General features: G+C 34.3%; 1 protein-coding gene across 1 annotated transcript in view; it reads left to right on the top strand.

The window, feature by feature from the left end:
* Positions 1–18,775, top strand: part of LOC131075032 (pentatricopeptide repeat-containing protein At5g65560) — a 95,351-nt gene that overhangs the window by 58,474 nt on the left and 18,102 nt on the right. The window contains 1 exon segment of the mRNA XM_059213343.1: positions 614–2,315. Coding sequence (XP_059069326.1) covers positions 614–2,315 — 1,702 coding nt within the window.

Below are 18,775 nucleotides of genomic sequence, written 5' to 3'. Positions count from 1 at the left end.
TATTACCTGCAACTTGATAATTACAATAGTGGGATTTTTTTCATATTTTCCAGATGTTTTAAATCTGCACCTTTTTGCAAAACTTCACAGTATAATAAAGTTTGTCTAAGCATGCTTCATCTAAATTTGGTTGGCACCCTTGCCTCGCCATGAGTTCAATTCTGTGCATACTATTATGCTTGTTTTGAGTATGGGTGTCGAGGTGTGTTCTTTTGAGTATGGGTATCAAGGTGTATTTGATCTCCAGAAGCTTCCAAGTTCCTAATTGGGAAAAAAAAAATTAATGTGATTAGTTTTATTTTTTATAAATAAAATTAACGGCAGTCTCCAATGGAAATTAGAATAAATAATTTTATCTGTTTAAAACCAAAACATTTAGAAAAAAATGAAGAGTTGAAAAATACTTTATTTTCATTGGGCAGCTCAAAATAATTATTTGCATCTAACGGATGCGTAAGTATCCTGCCGGCACGGCAAGAACTAATAATTATATTTGTTTTGAAGGAAGGTCAGAGAAGATGCGCGAGGGTTTTGTCCTGCTCTGCACTGCTCTGTTACGCGGTTGAAGATGGAGATGATGATGCACAACTACTTCAAATGGATATGATACCCCCTCTTTAAACACATACCTTCTCCTCATCCTCATCCTCCTCATTCTTCCAAACCATACTCCAAAACCTCCTCATCTCAACATCAACACACACACAGAAACAGGACAAACCCCCTCCTCACATCACCCACAAATTTAATGTCAAATACTTCACTGAGTATATTACTGCCCTCTGTAAATCGGGAAAGACAAACAAGGCCTGGGACCTTTTACATTCAACCATTACTCAACGCCTTCCTCTCGATGTCGTATCCTTCACCGCGCTTTTGGGTGGCCTTTCGAATCAACACCCTTCTTGCTGAAATGAAAGAGATGGAAATACATCCAAATGTTGTCACTTATAACACTGTCATAAAGGCTTCCTGTAAACGGGATCAAATAGAGGAAGCACTTGGGATTTTTCACGGAATGAGGCACGTTCATTGTTTCCCTAATATCGTTACATACAGCACCATGATTGATTGGATATGTAAAAGAGGTAGAGTAGATGAAGCCCTTGTATTGTTTGCTGAGATGATACAAACTGGCATTTCTCCTGATATTATTGTGTGCAGTACCCTAATTAATGGTCTCTGAAAGGTGGGGAGGGAAGATGAAGCTCTAAGGTTATTAGCTGGAAAGAAAAATAGTTACTGCTCCCCAAATATTGTTACATACGACACCCTGATTGATGGTCTTTGCAAAGTAGAAAGAATAGATGAAGCTCTAGGATTAGTAGGTAAAATGTTGCAAGACGGCCATTTTCTTAACAGCTATACATATAATAGTCTGATAGATGGATTTTGCAAGGCTGGGAAAACAGACAAAGCCTACAATCTATTTGTATAAATGATGGAGTTTGGTCCTTTGCCTGATGTAGTGACATTTAATTCAATTATTGATGGACTGTGCAAAGATGGCAGGATGGACAAGGCTTGGAATTGTTTCCATGACATGTCGAGAAGGGGTTTACAACCAAATGTGATTACTTGTAATTCTTTGATACGCAGCCTATGTGAATTGCATGAGGTGGAAAAGGCTCAAAAGTTGTTTAAAAATATAAGCAAAGGCTGCTCCCCAGATGTTGTTACCTACAACACTCTGATTGATGGTTTATGTCACAGTAACAGGGAAATGGAAGCATTTACACTTATTTCTGAGATGGAAAATAGGGGATATCTTCCTGATGCAATTACATATAATTCACTAATATGTGCATTCTGTAGAACAGGAGAAATGAACATGGTAGGAAGGATTTTAGAGGAGATGGAGACAAGGGATTTGAAAACTGATGAAGTGACATACAACAAAGTCATTGATGGCCTGTGCAAGGCAGGAGATTTTTCTAGAGCACTTTCACTCTTTAATAAGATGCTAGATGAAGGCTTGACTCCTGATGTAGTCACTTATAGCTATCTGATTGATGCCCATTGCAAAAAAGGTGAAACAGATAAGGCCTTGAAGTATTTTTTAAACATGAAAGTGGTTCGTATTGCTCCGACTGTTGTAACCTATAATATATTGATTGATTCTTTTTGCAAGGAAAACAAACTTAACATGGCTTTCTCAATGTTGAATGAGATGAGGACAAATGATTTAGTTCCAGACGTTGTAATATACAATACATTATTACGCACCTTCCGTAAAAGACATGACCTTGAAAAAACGTTTTTGGTGATGGATCTAATGAAGAAAGAAGGTTGTGCTCCAAGTGATAGAACTGTCTGTATACTTGACTGGCTAGTTAAAGTTGGTTAAATTTTAGGCTCATGGAATGTCATGATTGTGAGATATGCATAGAATTATGTTCTTGACAAGGTTTTAAGGATTTTTGATAAAATACCCAAAGAAATGTGGTCTCATGGAATGTGATAATTGTTGTATATGTGAACAAAATGATTTAGTTGAAAAAGCCTTGAATTTTTTTTATCAAATGCAGTTAGAAGGTCCAAAGCTAGTCTCCGTAATATTTGCTAGCATCAAGCTTAAGCGAAAAAGACCATTCATAATATGGTGAGAATATCCATCAAATCATAATGTTCAAAGGTGTTTTTATTTGATACAATAGTTGCAAATTCTCCAATAAATATGTATTCAAACAAAAGATGGATGATCCCCTATAAATTTAATAAGATATTGAACCTATTGATGATGCTAAACTCCAAGCATGAAAAATAAAAAATATTTTTCTTTAAAAGAATAATAAATTTATTTAAGTTTTTATGGTGCATATTTTTTATGACTCTTTTGCATCTTAAAAAATAATCATCAATATTAATAAGTAACAAGAGATTCTATAGTTGCAACAAGACAGAGTGTCATGCAATAACCATGTAAATAAATACCCCTTAAATTAAATTTGACAATTATTTTATGTATCAAATGATTACTTTCAATAATAACTTAAAAATATTATATTAACAAGAGATGCAATGCGTTAAGTTTACACCACTAGTGTGGCTAGTTTAGAATAGATAGAAGTAGAGATGAAGATAGAGAGGGAGAAGAAGAGGGAGATAAATAGATAGAGAGATAGAGAGAGGTAGAGGGAGAGATACAAATAGAGAGGTAGATAGATAGAGAGGAAGAGATGGAGGGAGAGATAAAGATAAAGAGATATAGAAAGAAAGGGAGAAAGAGATAAATAAGTATAATGGGAGAAGGTAGGGTAGGTGAAAGCAAGATCACAATGTGAATTACAAACCATAGAAAAAGATAAAGTTTTGAATCACATAATAAGAAAGAGGAATCATCTAAAAATAAGATAAAATTAAAAATTACTTCAAATATTAAACTTTATTGCAGGGACTTAACCTAAGGACAAACCCTACGGGTGTAAGATGGGCCAAGTTCACCAATTTATGTAATGCAAATGATTACACTACATAAATAATCTAGAATAATTCTATAAACGGAATCAATTGATACCCTTAATTAGAGGAAGGTGTCAAATTCAACATAGTTTTCAAATGTTCTTTAATTCAATCTCAAATACGACATGGTCAATCTTGACTACACAAACTCAATTTGAGATGTAGAATTAAATTGTGCTACATAGAAATGATCTAACATGATGTGGTTTAATAAACCTTCATATTCACCTTTCCTAAAGTTGAATGTGTTGAGATAATGTCTAAGGACACCTTTAGGAGTTTACTAACTCAATAGAAGAATGTGTTCTCCTAGGTCAAACCCCTTTGGAAAGTTAGATTAATGGTTATAAAAAATACCAAAAGATAATATTCACTAGCATAGAGATGACCTATCCAAATATTGTGGATCTAATTTGTCGTTATTTAGAAATTGAAGTGTGCTCTTATTATTTTCTCATTAATGTTGCATGTGAATTAATTGCACATCAAATGTCTTTAAATATTGTGACATAGATGTTGACGTTTTAAAGCTCTAAACCATGTTGAAGTTTCAAAGATATGACACCATGTTTAATTTTACAACACAAAATATTGCAACACAAGCACCTGCAAGATCAAATGACAAACAATAACACCTTCCACAAACAAGAGTTGCATGAATGAATGCAATATTACTCAGAAGCAAAGAATACAAAATTGCAGGATGGGTTACAATTGTACAATGAGATGCTTATAAAGAAAGCACATAGCTAAATTTGGGAGGACTAAAGTGCAAGCATGAGGAGCTAAATAAAGCTCAACTCTAGCTAAAATAGATGCACAACTAAAATAAGCACTCCTAAGTGAACTTAAGAAAAAAAGAAAAAAAGCATAACTAGTTGTAAAATAGAAACTATTATCTTAATATGCTCTAACACCTCCCTTAGTGAAACTTAGGGTGAGTAAAAAATATAAATGCATGAGTGCAGAAATGGGTTTTGGCAACAAAAGGTCTGATTAGGTACCCATGTACAAACCAATGAAGTCTCTCTAAGTGGAGAAAAAGGAGAAAAATCACGTGGGCAAAAATCCCTCTCCAAAAGTGAGAGATGTAAAGCATGAAAACATGAACTGCTAAAAAAGGAAGGAAGGCCTCGAGTAGACTCCCTAAAGACAACTTCCTTCACCCCAAGCATTGGTCACAATTGAAGATGACATGGGGACGCCAAGGGTTTATTGAAGATGTTTGCAACCTGCTCCTTTGTAGGTATGTAATCCAAGCTGAGAAGACCATCCTAAATCACCTACCGAATGAAGTGCATGTGCATCTCCACTAGGTTACAATAAATGTGAATGGCACTTTGATTGTCATGCCAAATTTAATAATGGGTCCATTAGGACAAAAACCAAACTCTGTCAATAATTGACGAAGCCATAAAACCTCTTGGCTAGCAAGAACTATTGCTTGATATTCAACCTCAATATATGATAAATGCAATAGGATATTTCTTCCTGCAAGACCATGCAATGGGGCCAAAACCAAGACAAAAAAACCCAGAAGTAGACTTCCAATCATTAACATCACCAACCCAATCTGAGTTAGTGAATCCAACAATCCTAGAGTCTCTTGATATATAATGATTTCCAAAGTGTAATGTGCCCTAGATGAACCTCAAGATATATTTGGTAGCCTTCTAGTGACTCTCATGTGGATCGTGAGGGAACCAAGAGACTATACAACCCATAAAGGAATATTCAGACTAGTGTGTGTCAAATACAAAAGACTACCAACTAACGTCATATACAATGTAGCACAACTAAAGGAATAGAACAACTAGAAGACAACACAACCCCTGACTAAAATGGTGTGGGGGTAGGCTTGCAATCAAGAATTCCAAATATCTAAAGAATATCAAGAGCATACTTCCATTGACAAATGGAAATCCCAATCGAATATTGAGTAACCTAAAGACCAAGGAAGTAATACAAAAGACTAAGATCTGTCATATCAAATTTCTCCATTAATGCTCTCTGAAGACTCTGAATCATGGAAGAAGAATTGCAATTAAGAATTAAATCATCCACATATAAGACCAATATCAAAAGATCTCTTTCCTAATGCTAAGTATAAACTGTGGGATTAAAATGGGAACTGTGTAACCAATCGATAGCAACAATGTGTCCATCTTCTCATACCAAGCTTGAGGGTCTTGCTTGAGACCATACAATAAACTGTTACTACTTATCAAGTTGCCATTAGTTTTATGTTCAAAGTTATTCTATATACTCTAGTCGGTTATCTCTACCAAAATATTCAGTCAGTATGCAGAGTCCAGTCGGTTATAGAAGAAAGTAGTCAAGAACCCCGCATGCACCGAGTTGTCTACCGAGTATCATTCCATGTCTACCGAGCAACAAAGATGACACACCGAGCTGATATACACCGAGTGAAATGTGTTACCAGATTCATTGAACCTGGACATACAAATGAAAACGTGTTACAAGATCAAGGAACATAGAACCGTTATCACATTGGAAATTGCACTTAAAGATTGTGTATGATTTTGAGGTCATCTAAACAATGAAGTATTTTGCATGGTTATTCATTCGATAAAACATGTTTGTAAGATCGAAGCAATGTATGGATCACTGACATAAGAGATCTATTTATACAACATGGATTAAGATCACACATATACATGTAGCATGACAGAAAGGAAGATATAGAAATATATGAAGCAAGACATGTGAAAGCACTAAGTGTTATGACTATTACAGAGACACAGAGGTCATCGAGAAGGATTTCAAAGAACAGTCAAAGAACAGAGTAAACAGAAGGGTTTACCGAGTTACTATATGGGTTACTGAGGTATGCTATAAGCAAGGTAATCTTATTCTGAGCACATAGAATCTGCTATAACATTCCAGATGTAAAGTTGCAGATATTTGTAATGATTTTATTGTAATATTTTGAAGTTGTAAGAGAAACCTTTAATAGGGTAAAAGATTCTAATCAAGTGTATAAATTGTAAAGCCTCTAACCAGGTGCAACATTTAGATTAAATGTTGTAAAATCCTTTAGCAAGGTAGATCTAACAGATCTTGATACTCCTAACAGGGTAAGCTATCAAAAATAGCTAAACATGTAGATCTAACCGAGCAACCTTTATTATTGCCGTAGTGAAGTTGTGGGTGCCATCCCCACCGTAGTTTTTCTCTCTAACCAAGAGTTTCTGCGTAACCAAAATATATGTGTTATGGAGTGAATCATGTATGACTGTTATTTATTTGTTTTATCATTATATTATGTTACTGCACTATTCAGTTTATGCATAACAGTAAAGATATTGCTTAGAAAAGGATTTGAAGTACTGATTCACCCCTCCCCTCTTAGTACATTAGCTTTGCATATTGGGCCTAACAATTGGTATCAGAGCTTCAATCTTGGAAAAGGGTTTAACTGCCTAAAGAGAAAGATCTTATCAATGGAAGGCTATAAACAATCTCGGAGGATTGTGTATCTGCAAGAAGAGTTGGATCATGCTAATCAAGTGATTGTAGACATGCAAAGGCAAATGCAAAAATCTCTGAAAGTGAGAAGAAGATTATCTGATGATTTGTAGGACTCACAAGAGATAGTAGAACAAATTGAGACATCATCTGAGAATAGGATATCTGAAGAGACTGAAGAAATGATTGGAGTATTGAAAGAAAAGAACAAATCACTGGCTGATCAACTAAAAGCAATGAAAAGAGAACATGAACATTTCAGCACACAGATGACTGAAAATCTTGATGCATTGAGGACAGCCGAGGATAAAATAAGAGATCTAGAAAGAGAGAAACAACAACTTGAAGCCTTAGTATCTGATAAGAATGATGAAATCACAAGGTTGACTGGAATTCAACAAAACCTGCCAGATCAACTAGGTTATGCACATCATGAAGCAAATATGAAAGATGGTGAGAATCAAGCATTGAAACTGGAGGTATCAAGGTTGACCAATGAACTTGAAACAGAGAAGAAATCCAAAGAAACATTGAAGAAGAGTTATGAAGAATCAAAGATGTTGGATGAGCAACTGAATACAAGACAACCCAACAAAGATGCAGGACTCGGTTACAAAGGAAAAGACTCTATCGAGAAGGGAATCCATAGTACCGAGAGAGGAGAATCATCAAAGCAAGTTGGAATCAAGAAGAACATCAAAAGAAAGAAGCCTATTTGCAACTACTGTGGAAATCAAGGTCACACTGCCAACATGTGCCAAATCAGAAAAGGTAAGCAACCGAATGTCACTAAGTCCAAAGGTTATTGTTACAATTGCAATAAATATGGTCACACATCTAATCAATGTAGGACAAAGTCTGTTAACAATTATCATAAGGCAAAATTCAAAGGGTTTTGTAAAAACTGCAATAGATATGGACATAGTACCAAGAACTGTTGGTTTAAGCAAAAGAACTATATGTGGTCTACACACCGAGCAAATACTGGAAGCTACCGAACACACATAGATCTTAACCGACAATATGCTACAGTACCATGGGATTACAATACAAGGATATGGTGTGAATGTTGTGGAAGATATGGACATATAAGTGCCGACTGCTTTATAAGGTTTGGGATGAACAACCAAAGATCATGGAGAAATCCTGGTATGGCATGTTTTCATTGTCATAAAGTAGGACACTTGGCTAGAGATTGCAGAGATCAACCTAGAAAAGACACTGAGGAAATAAAAGAAAAATTAAAGATGATTTGGAAAAAGAAGTAAATTGTGTCAAATGAAGAAAGAACCTTACCTACCGAGTTAGGTGCTCCTATTCCAAATTAATCAGTAAAGGTATGAAGGGACAGCATTCTCTCAAGGTTAAATCTTAACAGTTCCTATTTTATTATGTACTTAATTCAAAATCTGCATAGTTAAGATGTAGTAGTAAGTTTGAAATTCTATCAAAGTCTTTTGGAGCACTGTACAGGAAACCTGTCAAGTCGGTGAATATAGGAAACCTGTCAAGTCGGTAAATGAAGGAAGTTTGGTTACTCGGTTAAAGTGCAAAAAAAAGAGAGGAAAGAAAGTTTAGTGGAACCGAGTGCATTTAATATTTTTGACCTAACCTGCATGGAGCCCAATAAGGTATATTGTGTACTTAAAGCATTTACGCGGTCATTTTTTACTTACCAAGTTTTCGAGAGAGCAGAGCAAAGCGAATCTAAGGTGATCAAACCTCCTACAAAGAAAAATTCAAGGTATTTACATCAATCTCAAAGCATTGTTAAGCTGGTTTACCGATCTTATCAAGTTATTATCTGCTAAGTGTGAAGCGTCTGTCGTTTGAAAATCCTCAAACCCTAAGGATCTTTTGTTAGTTTTTATCTGAAATCTACAAATGGCACCTAAGATCCAAGATCCCATCATTGTTAAGAATGTTGAAAAGCCCTCACTAAAATACTCTTTAACTCCCAAAGTTGCATCTGAACCGGATGACAAAACTGCATTTTCACTCATCCCAGATAGAGTGTTATTAGTCGAGGATGTGAGATTCTTCACCAAATGTCATGTTGAAGAACTCAGTCACGTTGAAATCAAAGACACCTATGATGAATTGTGCACAGATGGAAAATTGGATAGCAAGTATGAGCACATTAAGATCAAGGGATAACTGAAGCCCTAACTTATCCTCGTGTGTTCAAACCCCAGTGGGTCAAGTTTGTTTTGAGCAGAGTTCATGATGACTTCATGTGGCTAGAAGAGCAACCGTTTAAGATTACCAAGGAAATCATTCATCTGATTACCGGTTACCCTATTTATGATCATGTCCAAGCTCAAAAGATGATATCACAGAAGGAATTGATCAGTTTAACTAGAGTGGAATCAGATTGTAGAGGACTGAAATTGAACAATGTCACTGATGCAGAACTAAAATTTTCCATTAGAGTAATAGGTTATTGTTTCTTCCAATCAGCAAGGGAAAACAGTGTACCCTGTGCAGCAGTAGACCTAGCATACAAAATTGTGAAAAAGGGAATGAAAACTAATCTATGTGAGGTGTTGATGAAAAACCTATTTGAGAATCTGAACACCATCAGGAAGCCAAAGAAGAACAACTCGGCTAATACACTAAAGTTTGGATCACTACTTGTATGTATGTTTTTCTATTTTGAAAAATTCTTTCCATCAGTCGGTAAAGTTGTTTGGGAACTACACCGACCAATCACCCATCAGATCAATGACTTCATCAAGAAGCTAGGTAATAATTTTAATGATATTATGGATGATTACTTCAGTAAGTCTCAAGAGAAAATGCATAACAGGTACCGGATTCCACCCAAGCTAGTGGAGAAATACAAAGATGACATATGTTTTGAAGTAGACACTGATTACTGTTATGTGAATGATGTGGAACCAAGAACTCAATCTTTGTCACCTATGGGTTACGAGATTGATTTTGACATCACACAATAGAAAATTGATGCATTTCTTACATTACCAAGGCATGCTACCGAGCTGAGGTATGGAACCTATGAAGAAGTGAAAGAAAAAGTAAAAATGAGCATTGTAGTACCCAAAGCTACAAGAAAGGCAACAAAGATGATAAAGGCATTATTGAAGAAATTCGGGGAAGATTATTCCTCCACACCTGTCAAAGGCACTATAGCCATTACCGAAGAGGAATCTAAAGCCCAAGAGGTAGCTATAACACTGAGAACTGAATTGCCTAAGGGAAAAGTGTTGAAAAGAAAGAAACAGGATTCATCAAAAGCCTCACCGACTCCTCCAGCAAAGCGACCTAACACTAAAGCATCTACAGCTTCACCGAGTAAGAAAACAAAGAGTGTTATTGTTCCCAAGGTAACAAAAACCTACAAGAAATCTACTCGGAGACTCATTTTGGCAAAAGAGTCTAGTGACACCGAATCTGAGGATGCAAGCAAATTTCAGATTGTCAAGAGCAAGAAGGTAAATGTACATAGTGTTGAAATTTTTTGTACTAATTTGAAGGAATATGGTGGATTTGGAGGATTCAAATATGTTAAGTATGAATCCAGAAATGATGATGAAAAGAGACAAATAGAAGAAGCTGTCATCTACACACTTCTAAAATTCCGATTGGTCCCATTAGAAGTCTCTAATTCTCTTCCAAAAGAATTATATGCACATATTGATAACAGGTGGCAATATGCCCTGGACTCGAAGAAACAGATCAGAGAAAGAAGTCTGGTACATCTCTTTCCTGACATGTCGGTAGCTGAAATAAAAGAACATCTGACAACCTACCATACAAAGTTCCTCGTCAAACAAAAAGCCTTGAAACTGATGAATGGGTTGTATATTGAAGTGGAAAATGAGACAAAAGAAAAGTAGTAGGAAATCTTTAGAGACAAGGATGCCGGTGAGCAAGCTGAAGTTGAAATAGTTGATGTCACCGAGCAAGATCCTGATGTTACCGAGCAAGACCCTGCTGACACCATTCAAATAGATGAAGATATCATGGATACAGAGGCACCTGAACAAGAAATGATAGAAGGCAATGCATATACAAAACTTGTATCCAGTGAATCAGTCTTAGATCAAGTTCAGCCTTATCCACCGGTCAATCAACCTGTCTCAACCGAAACTCCTCAGGATACAGATAAAGGCACTGAAGGTCACAAGTCTACAGCAGGAGAAGGTACTACTCAAGAACAGACGTCTCAGGATCCTTCTAGCACTGAAAATGTTGCAACTGAGACACCGAGTACTGAGACACCAAAGGATACTACAGAGGCTAAAGAAACCGACCAAAGTGTTGCCTCTATCGAGCAACCTACCGAGGGTCATCAAGCCTCACAAGCCATTGTCTTAGTTCAATCGGTGAAAGGAAAAGAAAAGAAGATGAAAAAGCATAGTTTCAAAGTAGATTTGTCAAAACCAATAGTGTTGCCCAATGTTGATATATCCAAATTAAAGGGGCAAGCACTCATTGATTTCGGTGAACTATGCAAAGCAAAGGTCGAACAAGAGAAGCAAATGGCTATTCAAAAGAAAAATAAAGTACTTTAGAAGGTGAAAGCACTCTTAACAGATATGCTACCTGAAGCTACAATAACCAAAGATGCAGCCATCCACATTCAACTGGATGAACTCCTAACAAAGATAGAGACATCTGGAGTAGATGCATCTGAACATTTGAGCAAGCTAAAAGACAAGGAGCTCACTACAAAAATGATAGAAGAGGTACAAAAAGCTATAGCTATTGGCAAAGTTAAACTTGTCAAATTTATTGCTGAGTTGTCCCCTCAACTCAAGCACATTCATTATTTATTTCAGAAACTTTTTACATTTTTTCTATTCATTAAAGACATCAAAAATAAAACTGAAGCAATTGAGAAAGAGATCACCAATCTCTCAAATAAGTTGACCAGAGAGCCCAATTCAGTTCAGAATTTCTATACAAAGTCACAACAGCTCATGGCTCAACAATTGGACCTAAGAAATGACGAACACAAGATCAGGATGGACATAATGACAACTTCAGACATTATTCCTTCCTCATCTTTCATCTGTCCAAGAACAGATCAACTGAGCCACATACTTATCTACTACACAAGAGGGAAGCGCTTTAGATGGCTTAATATCATTATTGGCTGATATTCAAGCGCAAAATTCTTTAATGGACAGTGTAAAGGATGCCCTCTCTATCACTCTCACTGAAGCATGGACAAAGTACAAATCCATTTTTGACCAGTTGCCATCACCGAATGGTAACTAAATTTTGATGTTTGTCAAAAAGGGGGAGTGATATAGTATTCAAAGCATCAAAGTATAGTATCAAACAAAAGGAGTGTAGTATACAGGGGGAGTATACCAAGCAGAGTGAGTAGTGAACCGAGTAGTGAACAAAACAGTAAGCAAAGAACAAGAGCAGATCACCAAGCATTCACATCAGAGTTTTGTACAGTATACTGATAAGGGGAGTATATCTGGATTTACTATTTCATTGACTATTGTATATACTGTCAGTATGGTCAAATTTTGCAAAGTATATAGATTATTGAGTTATGACTTTGAAAGTAGTTTTGTCAAACATCTCAACTAATGTCAAAAGGGGAGATTGTTACTACTTATCAAGTTGTCATTAGTTTTATGTTCAAAGTTATTCTATATACTCTAGTTGGTTATCTCTACCAAAATATTCAATCGGTATGCACAGTCCAGTCGGTTATAGAAGAAAGTAGTCAAGAGCCTAGTATGCACCGAGCTGTCTACCGAGTATCATTCCATGTCTACTGAGCAGCAAAGATGACACAATGAGTTGATATACACCGAGTGAAATGTGTTACCAGATTCATTGAACCTAGACATACATATGAAAACGTGTTACAAGATCAAGGAACGTAGAACCGTTATCACATTGGAAATTGCACTTAACGATTGTGTATGATTTTGAGGTCATCTAACCAATGAAGTATTTTGCATGGTTATTCATTTGATAAAACATGTTTGTAAGATCGAAGCAATGAATGGATCACCGACATAAGAGATCTATTTATACAACATGGATTAAGATCACACATATACATGTAGCATGACAGAAAGGAAGATATAGAAATATATGAAGTAAGACATGTGAAAGCACTAAGTGTTATGACTATTATAGAGACACAGAGGTCACCGAGAAGGATTTCAGAGAACAGTCAAAGAATAGAGTAAACAGAAGGGTTTACCGAGTTACTATATGGGTTACCGAGGTATGCTATAAGCAAGGTAATCTTATTCTGAGCACATAAAATTTGCTATAACATTCCAGATGTAAAGTTGCAGATATTTGTAATGATTTTATTGTAATATTTTGAAGTTGTAAGAGAAACCTTTAACAGGGTAAAAGACTCTAATCAAGTCTATAAATTGTAAAGCCTCTAATAAGGTGCAGCATTTAGATTAAGTGTTGTAAAATCCTTTAGCAAGGTAGATCTAACAGATTTTGATACTACTAATAGGGTAAGCTATCAGAAATAGCTTAACATGTAGCTCTAACTGAGCAACCTTTATTATTGCAGTAGTGAAGTTGTGGGTGCCATCCCCACCACAGTTTTTCTTTCTAACCAAGAGTTTCTACGTAACCAAAATATATGTGTTATGGAGTGAATCATGTATGATTGTTATTTATTTGTTTTAGCATTATATTATGTTACTACACTATTCAGTTTATGCATAACAGTAAAGATATTGCTTAGAAAAGGATTTGAAGTACCGATTCACCCCTCCCCTCTCAGTACATTAGCTTTCCATATTGGGCCTAACATAAACATCAAAGCCTACAAATGACTCAAGAGTCCTACAAAAATCCCTATGGCTGCTCCATATAGATCTCCTCATGAAGATCACCATGCAAGAAGGCACTCTTCACATCTATTTGATAAACTAACCATCCTTGTGAATTTGCAAGAGAAAGTACAAGGTGAATAGAATCCATCTTGTCAAGAGGAGAAAAAGTCTTAAAATAATCAATGTCCTCAATCTATGTAAACCCCTTAGCAACAAGAGGAACCTCATACTTATCAATGGAACCATTTGTAGCATACTTGGTGCAATACACCCACTTGTGTCGCACCATCTTTCTTCCCTTAGGAAGAGGTACAAGGTCCTAAGTGTGGTTATTCATCAAGGATGAATACTCCACTATCGTAGCCTAATCCCACTCTAGAATAATTGCCACATTTGAAAAAATCTGAGGGATCCCAAGTGGTCCCAAGTGTGGTTTATCAATTTAGTATTACGAGCCCACTTAGGAAGTGGTAGGATGGGTGGTTGGGGTTGAACTAGAACATCTTCCTCATCCTCAAAAGGCAAAGAATCTTCAAGAAATGAAGGAGTAGGAAGTGACAAAGAAGATGGTGTTGGAGAGTCCATCAGATGAATAGTGCTCATCAAATTGGACATCTTGCCAAAACAAGACCTTCTCTAGAAACAAGATCAAACAATTTGTACATTTTTTTTTCCTCACAGTAGCCAACAAAGATTAGTGGTTGACTCCTCCTCTCCATGGTTTTCCTTTATGAATTTGGAATAAATGCCCAAGCCATACTCCCAAAAAGTTTGAATGAAGACACATCAGGCTAGACATGGGACCAAGATTCCTCGCGTGTCATTTTTCATCGATTTTGATGAATTGGCAAGCATTTTTAGGGTTCTTGGGCCTTCTAAACATGATGGTGATGTCTATTTTGTCCCAAACAAACCATATTTTTAAGGTACCTCCAGAACTTGCCTAAAAAAATGTGCCCTTAGCCAAATTAACCCCAAAATTCAACTGCTCGGATTTTGACGATACAATAGTTGATCTTAGGGGTTTTTTATGTTACATATGTGATGGTGATGCCCCGTTTTGATTCAAAATTGATAAAAAAATTTGCTTGCCAAATCCATGCTCTAATACCATGTTCAAATTTACAACACAAAAGATTTCAACACAAGCACCTGCAAGACCAAACGACAAACAAGAGCATCTTCCACAAATTAGAGTTGCATGAATGAATGCAATATTACTCAAAAGCAAAGAATACAAAATTATAGGATGAGTTACAATTGTACAATGAGGTGCTTATAAAGAAAGCGCAGAGCTAAATTTAGGAGAACTAAAGTGCAAGCATGAGGAGATAAATAAAGCTCAACTCTAGCTAAACGAGATGCACAACTAAAATAAGCACTCCTCAGTGAACTTAAGCAAAAAAGCAAAAAATAATAACTAGTTGTAAAAAAATAACTAATAGCTAAATATTCTCTAACAATAGATACATGTCACACTAATGTGTACTAAGTTGGTTCATAAAAAGTAATAGAAACGTGTAAGAAAGATTGAATTTGAATTTAATGGTTTAAATTTTATGGTCATGGTCAATCTAGAGTGATACAAAAACAAACCTTGGAATTAAAACAATAATTTCAAGGTAAACAACAAATATACAAAAGTAATTGTGATAGTGCAATAATGATAGAATGATGGTGGAATGTATGAGAATAGGGGTAAAAATAGAGGTGTACAGGATTAGGGCATAAGCCAAGCCAAACACAAGAATATATCACTTGTTGATATGCTATTGCATTTAAGACATTTTACCAAGGTAAGTACAAAATTATGTAAACAATGATAAAAGTATTACCAATTTCACTATTATTGTTCTCATCTCTTGAATTACCTTCATTTATAAACTGAATAGCAAGATAGAAATTGAAATTGGATTCCAAAACTTGTCTAATGTAGAGGTTTTATGGATTATTAGCCGCTTAGTATCACCTTGTATAATATTTAACAAACGAAAATCTTTTTAATTAAAAATATACTTAAAAAATATTCATTTTGTTATGATTAATACATTGATTTTTTACAAAGGCGTAATTTTTTTCTAAGACCTTAATTCCTCACAACTTTGGTTATTACTTATTTTCTTATAATTCAACATTGTCAGAAAAATAATAGAAAAAAATCGTGATTAACTAATTTATAAGGTTATTTTTTAATCTAATTAGTTTTTCATTGAAGCAATAAAGACATAATGATTAATCATTGTTTTGGCTCTCATCCCAAAATCCTAGGACTTTTCCCAATCTATGAGTAATATGGAGAGAGAGAGAGAGAGAGAGAGAGAGAGAGAGAGAGAGAGAGAGAGAGAGAGAGAGAGAGAGAGAGAGAGAGAGAGAGAGAGAGAGAGAGAGAGAGAGAGGCAGATAGAGTAAAATAGAGGTAGAGATGATGATATAGTGAGAGAGGAAGAGGGGGACAAATAGATAGGGATAAGTAGAGGGACATATAAAGATATACAAAGATAGGGAGATAGAGAGGGAGAGATGGAGATTATTAGAGGAAGAGAGAGAAAGAAAGATATAAGTAGATATAGATTGTGAGATAGAGTGATAGAAAGATAGAGATATAATGAGATATAGAGAGAGTGGGAGAGACATAGAGAGATAGAGAGGCCACAAAACATAGAGAAGTGGAGATAGACAAATACAAATGGAGAGAGAGGGGAGAGAAACAAGGGGAGATAATGAAAGGTAGAGAGAGAGAGAGAGAGAGGAAATATTATTTCTAATGTTATCATTATGGTATTTTTTTGTACAATATCCTTATATTAGAATGTATTGCATTTGCTATACGAATCGAATCAATTAACAATACAGATTGATGGTCCAAATTTATGGAGAGATGTGCAAGATGCCCGAAGTTGATGGATCATTATTATTTGGTATTTTTTGCTATTTTATTTATTATCTTCTTTTTTTAAGCAGTTGTCTTCCACTTGTCAAGACATATATCTTTTGTTCATGTTATATCTATACCACTCTTCCTACAAAAAAATCCTAGTTAATATGAGATTGCAAGTGAGTCTATTTGATTTAATGTTGAAATAGACCAAGTCAATTGATCTTGATAAGGCTATTTATTCCATCGCTTGAGATAAAATATCTAAATGAAATTTGAAATCCACTACTTATCTAGGTATGACTTACAATAGTTAGATTGAGATAGGCTTACTCACAAGAATTGATTGGTAGTCTCACCCATATTTTATTAACAATAATGTGCAAAGGTCTCAATTCAATATTAAAAACAATCAAATGGACATCCAAAGTGGTGGATAGATAATGTGGCAAAATTCTATCTATTTCTAAAGTGGAAAAGACAAAGAGAAAGGAAAAGAATGAGAGAGTGATTAAATTAATTCTAATAACGTTTAATTAATATTTTTGATTTCATAAAAAACATAAATCATTGAAATAAATTTCAAACTTAAATATAAATTCAAAATTAAAATTTAAAGTCAAAATATATCAAAATCTAAATATTAAAAAAATTATAAAATTAATATCAAAGAATTATTTTATCAAGTTAATAGATAATTAATTAAAATATATTTAAAATTTAAATTTAAGTTAAAAATAAAATAAAACAAAATAAAACAAAATACAAAATTAAAACATATCAAAATTAAAAAATTAAAAAAATAATTATAAGTAATAAATTTATAAATTAATAAATAATTAAATTAAAAGTAAAACTGATAAAAATTTTAAATAATAACAAATTATAAATAAAATTATTAAAAAAAACTATAAAATCAAATTGTACATGAAAACCAAATAAATATTATAATTACAAAATTAAAAAACTTGGATATCAGTTTATTTATTTGATGAAAGGAAGAAACATAGTTGAAAGGAAAAAATAGCTTTTTCAGCCTCAACATCATCATCACCTCAGCAAAAATGAAATAAAGGACTCAAAATATATTATCAAAAATACATTACATGAATTTTAACAATGTTCTGATTTGAAGAATATGGTTGGTTCTATTGTTACCATTAAAAAAGTGCTATAATATTTTGACATTCTATTTAATTAATTGAATGCATAAAAATGTGCTATGATTTTTTTTAAATTAAATTTAGAAAAAAATTAAATACAAATTATAGAATTTTTATTCTAAAATTATAATTCTTTGTAATGATTGACTATATTAATTGAAAAATAGAATTAAGTAAATGCAATACTTCTACCTTAACAAAAACTAATGATAAATAAACATCTTAAATATCATGAAAAAAATACATCTATTTAAAAAAAATATCCTAAACAATAAGTATGCACAAAAGCTATATCATATGTTATACTTTTGTTGATCTTTTAATGAACTATAATTTCATTTTCTCGTTTTAGTGGTCAGTAATTCAATTTTCAGTCTTAACCAAAAAACTATAGGTAAACCGAGCCGTGTTGTAGCATAGTTCCTACAAAATGAGAGGGGAATTGACTTAAGATATAGAAAATGGATGTTACCTTAAACTCATTGATCCATTCTTCATTGAATGCTATGGAATTTAATAGCTTTAGTATTGATGTGAAAAGAATATGTGAAACAAATTGCTAATTTCACTATTAAACATTTTACATGTTCCTGCCAAATTCTCATAAAACCATTTTACTATTTGAGTTTGAGAAGTAAGAAAATGAGAGGGGAATTGACATAAGATATATACAATGGATGTTTTTGATTAAAAAAGCGACGATATCTAGGGAGTTGACCCTTAATATAGCCTATGACTATCAACAACACATTAACAACAAAAAAATCAGATGAGAGTTCAAATGAAAGTCAACAAAAAAAAACTATAAACAAGAGTTTAGTAGAAATTACAGCAACAGGGGCATACCCCATATTAAACTATGCAACAAAAACCTAAAGACTAAGGGGCCAAATTACGAGCCCCTTCCATACTAATGGCCTTCTCCCAGTCCTATGAGAGGAATTTGAAGAGATCCCTGGCCGCTTGCCTATCGTTCTCATCAT

This window comes from Cryptomeria japonica, chromosome 2, assembly GCF_030272615.1.
Source record: "Cryptomeria japonica chromosome 2, Sugi_1.0, whole genome shotgun sequence".
Classification (NCBI taxonomy): domain Eukaryota; kingdom Viridiplantae; phylum Streptophyta; class Pinopsida; order Cupressales; family Cupressaceae; genus Cryptomeria; species Cryptomeria japonica.
This window is presented reverse-complemented; position numbering and strand designations above follow the sequence as displayed.